Source organism: Oncorhynchus clarkii, unplaced genomic scaffold (assembly GCF_045791955.1).
Source record: "Oncorhynchus clarkii lewisi isolate Uvic-CL-2024 unplaced genomic scaffold, UVic_Ocla_1.0 unplaced_contig_7977_pilon_pilon, whole genome shotgun sequence".
Classification (NCBI taxonomy): Eukaryota; Metazoa; Chordata; class Actinopteri; order Salmoniformes; family Salmonidae; genus Oncorhynchus; species Oncorhynchus clarkii.
This window is the reverse complement of record NW_027259390.1, coordinates 1-9,616: the sequence shown is the minus strand read 5'-3', so window position 1 is coordinate 9,616 and position 9,616 is coordinate 1. Positions and strand designations below refer to the sequence as shown.

Genomic DNA, 9,616 nt, shown 5'->3' with positions numbered 1-9,616 from the left:
TGGCCAGTCTGAGATATGGCTTTTTATTGGCCAGTCTGAGATATGGCTTTTTCTTTGCAACTCTGTCTAGAAGGCCAGCATCCCGGAGTAGCCTATCATATCGCCTATCATATATACAATACAGTCATTGGCTTGCGCCATACCAGCTGTAATAAGCCTGGTCTTGGAAGCTAAGCAGGGTCGAGCCTGTTTAGTACTTGGATGGTACGCTGGGAATACCAGGTGCAGTAAGCTTTTTTGTCCAGCAGGGTGTACTCTTGTACTATTTAATCAGGGAGCAACCGTCTTTATGTATCACAGTTTCTCTCAATCGCCAACAAGCAAAACAGAGTCAGCAAGACACACAACTTTTGCAAAACAGTAAATGCTTTTCGAAAAGGTAGTTGTGTTTTTAAAACATAAAAACATTAATTAAAATATATATTATACCGTCAAAATTGCAAATACATTCGTCAAAAGAAAATGACTGCCTGTAAAAAGCTGGAAGAACAACTATCAAAAGGTGCAGAATTATGGGCAATTACTCTCCTTTTATGCATATTTTACCAAACAATTTCATACACAAAAAAATGAAATAATAAAATAAGCACATTGTGCATGATTCATTCATGGTGTAAGTAAAGACTTGGTGGACAGTATATTCTTAAGGTTAGGTTCTACTTGATGTATGTCTGTTCCTGGTGCTGGTAAGGGCACAGATGACAGACAGGTAGGATTCCCGTTGAAATGGTTTAATAACGCTGAAGATGTACAGAACAGCACCGCACAGTGTATGTAGTATGGATGGGCTAAGGAACTTAGTGGTCTGGCAACTTGCCTCAAACAAAGTCTGTGTGTGTCTGCAAATAAAGAAATACACTAGTGAATAACTGAATACAATCTCCAATTCACATCTCTTATAAACAACATGCATGGCTAGAACATGACTATGATGACGTAATGTTGTACAGGACCATACAGCTCAATACAACGTGACTGTGACTGCACCCATTTGAGATCAAAGGGGTGCCGCCGCACGTTTTCTACAAAGCACAGCACCATCATCTTCAGTACAGAGCTACAACAGCACAATGAACCTGAATACAATGTAATACCAAAATATACCCATATGCACCTATACAATTACAGGGCATACTTCTCTCCAGCTGATCTTCTCTGAGCTGGAGATCACCCAGCATGCTCTGCACCACTTCACCGGTGGGCGGAGCTACAGCTCTGATAAGATTTACTAACATTACTGATATGATTAACTTCAAATAATTCCTAGCCTTTTGTACAGTCATTCTTTTCAAAAAGATAGCGAACAGCAAGGAGCTACAACAAAAAACGACGCCACTCACCAGATGATCATTTGTAAACATAGTTTAAAAGTTCATTTTGAAAAGGGTGATGCTAACAAGTTAGCAACAACATCCACCTTGAAGTTGATAACAGCTGCTGCAGCCGCCATTGTCACACAACTACCACAACACAAGCTAACTAAAGTTACTAGAGTCAACGTGGGAAAACTACTGCTTTCCCCACTGATTATTTTCTCTTGTCAGGCTAAAATTCTGCTCTAATACAGTTGAATAGCAGAGGCCTTCTGTTCAGTTTCTGAAGGCCTAGCCAATCAAGTATGGTTAACGCAGCATAACATCAGTGGGTGGATCAACAGTGGGTGGATCAACAGTGATGGGTGTAACATCAGTGGGTGGATCAACAGTGATGGGTGTAACATCAGTGGGTGGATCAACAGTGATGGGTGTAACATCAGTGGGTGGATCGACAGTGATGGGTGTAACATCAGTGGGTGGATCAACAGTGATGAGTGTAACATCAGTGGGTGGATCAACAGTGATGAGTGTAACATCAGTGGGTGGATCAACAGTGATGAGTGTAACATCAGTGGGTGGATCAACAGTGATGAGTGTAACGTCAGTGGGTGGATTGACAGTGATGAGTGTAACGTCAGTGGGTGGATCAACAGTGATGAGTGTAACATCAGTGGGTGGATCAACAGTGATGAGTGTAACGTCAGTGGGTGGATCAACAGTGATGAGTGTAACATCAGTGGGTGGATCAACAGTGATGAGTGTAACGTCAGTGGGTGGATCGACAGTGATGGGTGTAACATCAGTGGGTGGATCAACAGTGATGAGTGTTACATCTGCACTCCATTATTGGTTAGACCAGCCATAGCCAGGTGCATGCTGGTCAGCTTAATGTTTACATAGCAGGTTAAGAGAACTAACCTAGCAGGTTGGGATAATTAATGTAGCAGGTTAAGATAATTCACATGGCCGGTTAAGATAATGAAGTTAAGGTTAGGAAAATGGTTAGGATAATTAACGTGGAGGTTAGGATGATGAGGTTAAGGTTAGGAAAAAGGTCAGGGTTTTGCTTAGATAAAATGCTACAGTTGTCAAACAATCAACTGGTTGTTCAACAATCATATCAGCCACACAAAACGGCCTTGAGTGGCAACAAATCTTCTCAATTGGCTGATTCCCTTTCCATACACTCACTTCTGTTGATCCTCCCACTTCTGTCAACAGGCACACTTTCAGACACACTCTATATATGCTGTTACCCATGACTCTAGCCAATGGCTGGCTGAGCTAGCTAGATATTTCTACCCAGAGACCACCAAAGAATATCCTGATTGGATATGCTTTTCTCTTAATAACCCTTATCTTTCCAACACAAACTGAAGAGATGAAATCAGAAAATTATTACAATTATTGTTAAAAACAAAATATAAATTAAAACGATTGTAAAGATGAAATACAAATTTAAATGAAATTTTATTTTAAAAATTGTATACATTTTTTTATCAAGCCATTAGCCTTCTCTGAAGACCCTCATGGTTCCCCACTGCTTGGATCTAGATTAAATCATCCTGACTTTAAATCTAGACTAGGGCAAATCAGACTATTTTAAACCATATCTGCAAAAAGCTAATTTAGTTACTACAGTTTTAAAGTGCAATTTATTCTAGGATTAGGCTTCATCTATATCCACAGAGCTGCACCATAGAGTTTACTAGATGAATGAAGTGACGATCCATTCAGACCAGCCTTACTGATTGAACTTTCATAACTACATTAGTGCAGTCGGAAGTTCTTCATGGATGTGTAATGTCAGAATTCAACACAGCAATAGACTAGGTCATAATTTATGGTGGTCTAATTTATGAATAGCATATAGAACCTGGTTTTACCATGAATAACCAATTTCCCAATGTTCTCCTCCTCTTCTTCATCTTTAATGTTGGCATTCAGCTCCAGTGTTTGACTGCAGTCTTCCAGCTTCACTGATGTCATCTCTGGATCCTGCAGTGCAAACTGGGCTCCACTGTCATAATCAGGACCCAGTGACTGTAGGACCCTAACCCTGACTGCAGGAATGTGCACCAGAGCTGTTACCAGATAATTTCATGTTAATTTCTCTACCACAAGCCTCCTCCAAGTTGTTTTAGAGAATTTGACAGTATGCCCAACAAGCGTCTCAATTGCAGACCACCTGTATGGTGTTGTGTGGGGAGCGGTTTGCTGAAGTCAATGTTGTCAACAAAGCACTCCATTGTAGCATAGCGTTAGGGTATGTGGGACAACGAACACAATTGCATTTTATCATGGTAATTTGAATGCACAGAGATACCATGACAAGTTCCCGAGGCCCACTGTCCTGCCAATCATCCGCCACAATGTCTGAATGACCTGTACACAATTCCTGGAAGCTGCAAATGTCCCAATGTTTCTATGGCCTGCATACTCACTAGACATGTCACCCATTGAGCCTGTTTGGGGTGGTCTGGATCGACGTGTACCACAGCTTGTTCCAGATCCCGCCAATATATAGGAACTTCGCACAGCAATTGAAGAGGAGTCCCAGCTAGCAATGAGGAATCGGCCCAGAAGCGGCCCTCTTCCAGGGACCGGTGTTGTGCCGAAAATCTGGCAGTGTGGAGATTTTCGGTACAATACCGTCATCGAACTACCAGCTGGAGTAACGCAGTAACCCAGTGTCTAAGACACTCTAATTCACTGTAGTAACCCAGTGTCTTAGACCGCTGCGCCAATCGGGACAGTCCATCCGAAAAGTTTTTAATGCTTATCAATTTTCTAAGTATCAAAATACTAAAATACAACTTAAACAGGACTGTTAAATAATTTAATTGAAATCGTATTTTTTGATCACAGAAACAATGATAAAATATGGACAAATAAATGAATAATGAAATGTCAATTACATAAAGCAGCCCGTGTAATCGGGGCGGCAGGGTAGCCTAGTGGTTAGAGTGTTGGACTAGTAACCGAATTTATGCAAGTTCAAACCCCCGAGCTGACAAGGTACAAATCTGTCGTTCTTCCCCTGAACAGGCAGTTAACCACTGTTCCTAGGCCGTTATTGAAAACAAGAATTTGTTCTTAACTGACTTGCCTAGGTAAAATAAAATAAAAAATAATCTGCCAGAGAGTAGCCCCAGTCGGTCTGAGACCCAAGCAATACATTTGGGCCCGATAACTCGGTAATACTGAGTAATACAGACTCGGCCACATGATGTCGGCCGAGTCTGACTCTCAGCCCTATGGGGGGTCATCCCAAGGATCCCGGAATGCACGGACGGTGTTAGTGGAGGAACAGGAAGTTCCGGACAGTTCCGGCACCATTATTCAGTGTAAAGAAAGCGACAGAACGGTGCAGGACAAGAGTCCTTTTCTATTTATTACTACAGGTATGTAATAGCACGTTAAAACATTCTAATATCGAAAGAATATGTCGTACCATTTTAGGTAATACATCCGTTAAGGTATTATCACGTTTGGTGAAAGTTTGATGTGTTATTTTTGTGTCAAGCCGAGTGAAGAACGCGATAATGTTTTACAAGTTACATAGTTAGAGCCTTTGGTGTCTGAGTGGATGTACATCGTTTTCTCAATGTAATTTCACAAAGAATATATTTACTTGAGATGTCTGAATTCGTTTTACAATTTATTAGTTTTGTGTAAAATTCACGAACTGGTAAAATGGCGGCGCCACTCGGTCTGCATCAACAGACTTAAGTCCAGGCAGAGTGGCTGCAGCAGAGAGAGACCATTTCACGGTTGCACTACTGTTTTAAAGTTTAATGTAATGATTATCAGTTTTCTACATGTGTACTAATATTCAGACTATTTAAGTTATCGCTGTCTATACATATTACTATGGTGTGAACGGAAATACTATTGTTTTTTTTATTTAAATAATACAGTGAAGACGAGGTTATTCAGGAAAATAGTACATAGTGCTGCCTGAAACATACTGTGATCTTGTAATGAATGGTTTTTGAGTCATTTATGCATTTATGTGAATTCGGGAAATCTACCATAGATTAAGTGCGCTTAATTGTGTAGCCTGATTTAAAGCGTAAACGTTGTCTAATGTGAAGGAATTCATGTTTTGTTGTCAATGCTGAGCTACCAGATCTATTGAAATTAGATCAGTGCGTGACTTGGACAGGAGCTGAGTATCGGCACCTCAAATTTATATTGTTTGAGCACGAATTCCTCTTATAGAATATTAGCTCAACAGTATTGTGGTACTCCTGCACCTAGATTTAAATAATCTTTTTTGAGAGTAAAGAAAGTGCCAGAACTGAGAAGACAATAACTTTAGTCTTTTTCTCTTTATTACTACAGGCCGACTCAGATTAAGTCTGAGGCAGGTAACATCAACAGTGAGGACAAACCCAACCTGCCTCTCTCCTTCGAAACTGAGTCCAAACCTACAGTCACTGGGTCCTGATTGTGACAGACGAGCCCAGTTTGCACTGCAGGATCCATAGATGGCATCAGTGAAGCTGGAAGACTGCAGTCCAACAATGGAGCTGAATATTGACATTAAAGATGAAGAAGAGGAGGAGAAGATTAGTCATGGTAAGAGCAGGTTCTGTCTATCCAAGTTTGTTTACTGGCATAGAGCAGGTTCTGTCTATCCAAGTTTGTTTACTGGCATAGAGCAGTGGGGTGGAGACACTTGCAGAAGTTGGCCTTTTATGGTAAGAGCAGGTTTCATCTAACTAAGTTTGTTGTTCATTACAACTTCCCACTGTGCATGAAAAGTTGCAGTAGAACTGTTTTATGATGATGTAGATGTTATTTCATGCTACTGACACTTGCATCGTTTGACACCAGTATTGTCAGCATTTGTTTTATTCACTGGGCTGTCTGGAGTGCTCAGAGAGGAGACTAAAGAAGTGAAGTAGACAAACTGCCAGTTTTTAAAGTTCTATGAAGTGAGTCTGTGTAGTTTCTAACCCTTGTGATAGTGAGTGGAGGATGATATAGCTCATAATTTTCATGACTTATGAGATACTTTTAGAATAGTTTTATTCCCCATTGTATTGCACAGCCTACTGATATGAATACATACAGTACCAGACTACTGATATGAATACATACAGTACCAGCCTACTGATATGAATACATACAGTACCAGCCTACTGATATGAATACATACAGTACCAGCCTACTGATATGAATACATACAGTACCAGACTACTGATATGAATACGTACAGTACCAGACTACTGATATGAATACGTACAGTACCAGCCTACTGATATGAATACATACAGTGAATTCACAAAGTATTCAGACCCCATGACTTTTTCCACATTTTTTACGTTACAGACTTTTTCTAAAATGGATTAAATAAATGTTTCTCATCAATCTACACACAATACGCCATAATGACAAAGCAAAAAAAGGTTTAGAATTGTTTTCACATTTATAAAATATTTAAAACAGAAATCTTATTTACATAAGTATTCAGACTCTTTGCTAGGAGATTTGACATTGAGCTCAGGTGCATCTTTTTTCATTGATCATCCTTGAGATGTTGTCAACCTGTGGTAAATTCAATTGATTGGACATGATTTGGAAAGGCACACACCTGTCTATATAATGTCCCACATTTCACAGTGCATGTCAGAGCAAGAACGAAGCCATGAGGTTGAAGGAATTGTCCGTAGAGCTCCATGAAAGGAGAAATTCACAAGCTGGTAAAATGGCGGTGCCCACTCGGTCTGCGTCAACAAACTTCAGTGTGGATGCAGCAGAGAGACAATTTTACGGTTTGAACTGCTGTTTTGAAACCAAATGTAATGATTATCAGTTTTCTACATGTGTAGTAATATTCAGAGACATACAGTTGTTTCTGTTTTTATCTATAAATGTTACTGTGGTGTGAACAGGACATACAAATGGTTTTTGATGTAACACTGTTTTAAGTAAAATAGCACATAGTGCTGCCTAAAACATACTGCAACCTTGTACTAAATGTTTTTTGAGTCATTCATGCATTTTTCTACTATGGGTTAAGTATTGTCTCAACCATATTGTGGAGCTCCTGTACCTAAATATAAACAGTACCGGCACCCAAAATGTTTATCGGCAGCTATTTCAGTCCAAGTCAAGCACTGAATTAGATAATTGAATAAGAAAAAATAATATATTTTTAGAGAATGAAGAAAGTTCCAGAACTTATGACAATAATGTTTGTGTCCATTTCTCTTCTACTACTTTCCGACTCAGGTATGAGGCTGGTAACATCAACAGTGAGGACAAACCCAGCCTGCCTCTCTCCTTCCACACTGAGTAGACACCTACAGTCACTGGGTCCTGATTGTGACAGTGGAGCCCAGTTTTCTCTGCAGGATCCAGAGATGGCATCAGTGAAGCTGGAAGATTGCAGTCAAACACTGGAGCTGAATGTCAACATTAAAGATGAAGAAGAGGAGGAGAAGATTGGGAAATCTCTTTCTCATGGTAAGAGCAGGTTATATCTAACAAAGTGTGTTATTCATTCCAACTTCCCACTGTGCAGGAAAAGTTGCAGTATAACTGTTTCATGATGAACTGTTTCAATGAGAAGGTAGACATTATTTCATTCTACCCAGACTTGCATGGTTTGACACCAGTATTGTCAGCATTAGTTTTATTAACTGGTCTATCTGGAGTGTTCAGAGAGTAGACTAAAGAAGTGAAGTAGACACATTGTCAGTGTTTTAAAGTTCTATGAAATTAGTCTGTGTAGTTACTAACGGTTGTGATAGTGAGTGGAGGATGACACGCCCCTTTTTAGCTTTCAACTCTTACCCACTTTTAGAATAGTTTTATTCCCATGTATTGTACAGCCTACTGATATAAATACATATGTCACCCGGTACAGACAGAAGAGGACTGGCCACCCCTCTCGGCCTGGTTCCTCTCTACATTTCTTCCAAGGACCCTGCTTTCTAGGGAGTTTTTCCTGGCCACGGTGCTTCTACATCAGCATTGCTTGCTCATTGGGGATTTTAGGCTGGGTTTCTGTAATGCACTTTGACATTTGCTGATGTAATAAGGGCTTCATAATATACATTTGATTGACATGTATATCACACCAACTGACTGGTTCTTCTGATGTTGTTCACACAGGAGACCATGTTGAGACATTCTCTACATCCAGAGAAAAACAGCAGGAAGATCATGGAGCTAAGAGGTCTCACCACTGCCCACATTGTGAGGAGATTTTCCCAATTCTATCAAAGCTAAAAATACACCTAAAAATACACACAGGAGAGAATCCGTATTCCTGTACTGACTGTGGGAAGAGATTCACAACATCAAGGGCTCTGACAGTTCATCAGAGAGTGCACCCTGGAGAGAAGCCTTACTCCTGCTCTGACTGTGGAAAGATTTTCTCTTGTCCGGGCCACTTAAAAAGACATGAACATATACATACAGGAGTGAAGCCTTACTCTTGCTCTGACTGTGTAAAATGCTACACAACATCATCTGAGCTAAAACTTCATCAGAGAGTGCACACTGGAGAGAAGCCTTACTCCTGCTATGACTGTGGGAAGAGTTTCTCTCGACAGGGTTTTTTAAAAGCACATGAACTTATACATACAGGAGTGAAGCCTTATTCCTGCTCTGACTGTGGGAAGATTTTCTCTCAACTGGGCCACTTAAAAAGACATGAACGTATACATACAGGGGTGAAGCCTTACTCCTGCTCTGACTGTGTAAAATGCTTCACAACATCAACTGAGCAAAAAGTCCACCACAGAACACACACAGGAGAGAAGCCTTTCTCCTGCTCTGACTGTGTAAAATGCTTCACAACATCAACTGACCTAAAAGTTCATCAGAGAACACACACAGGCGAGAAGCCTTACTTCTGCTCTGACTGTGGAAAGAGTTTCTCTCAATCGTGCCACTTAAAAAGACACCAAGGTAAACATAAAGGAGAGAAGCTTTACCACTGATCTGACTGTAGAAAATGTTTCAAAACAACAGCTGAGCTAAAAGGTCATCAGAGAACAGACACAGGAGAGAAGCCTTACTTCTGCTCTTAATTTGCCAAGAGTAACTCAAGTAAAAGTCTAAAGGTATTCTGTTGTAAATATACCTTTGTTTCAAAAGTAAAAGTGAATCATTTCAAATTGCTTAAATGAACCTCTACGCGATGGGTGTCCTCTAACCAGGACGGTTGTTGCTAACGTGCTCCAATGTGACTAGAATGACGTTGTATACAACAGCCAACTTTCCAGGACATAGACATGACTTTATATCGTCAGAAAGCTTAAATTCTTGTAAATCTAACT

At 40.3% G+C, this 9,616-nt stretch overlaps 1 protein-coding gene across 1 annotated transcript; it reads left to right on the top strand.

The window, feature by feature from the left end:
* The first annotated feature begins 4,660 nt into the window (after positions 1-4,660).
* LOC139400121 (zinc finger protein 892-like) lies at positions 4,661-9,478 on the top strand. The gene is made up of 4 exons (XM_071145149.1): positions 4,661-4,720; positions 5,664-5,900; positions 7,560-7,793; positions 8,445-9,478. The coding sequence occupies exons 2-4, from the start codon at positions 5,810-5,812 to the stop codon at positions 9,275-9,277; spliced, it is 1,158 nt and encodes a 385-aa protein (XP_071001250.1). The 5' UTR covers positions 4,661-4,720; positions 5,664-5,809; the 3' UTR covers positions 9,278-9,478.
* The last annotated feature ends 138 nt before the right edge of the window (positions 9,479-9,616 follow it).

Coding starts and splice junctions, on each gene's coding strand:
- LOC139400121 (XM_071145149.1), top strand. CDS start 5,810: ATGGCATCAGTGAAGCTGGAAGACTGCAGTCCAACAATGGAGCTGAAT. Junction 5,901..7,559: donor GGAGGAGAAGATTAGTCATG/GTAAGAGCAGGT, acceptor TTTCCGACTCAG/GTATGAGGCTGGTAACATCA. Junction 7,794..8,444: donor TGGGAAATCTCTTTCTCATG/GTAAGAGCAGGT, acceptor TTGTTCACACAG/GAGACCATGTTGAGACATTC.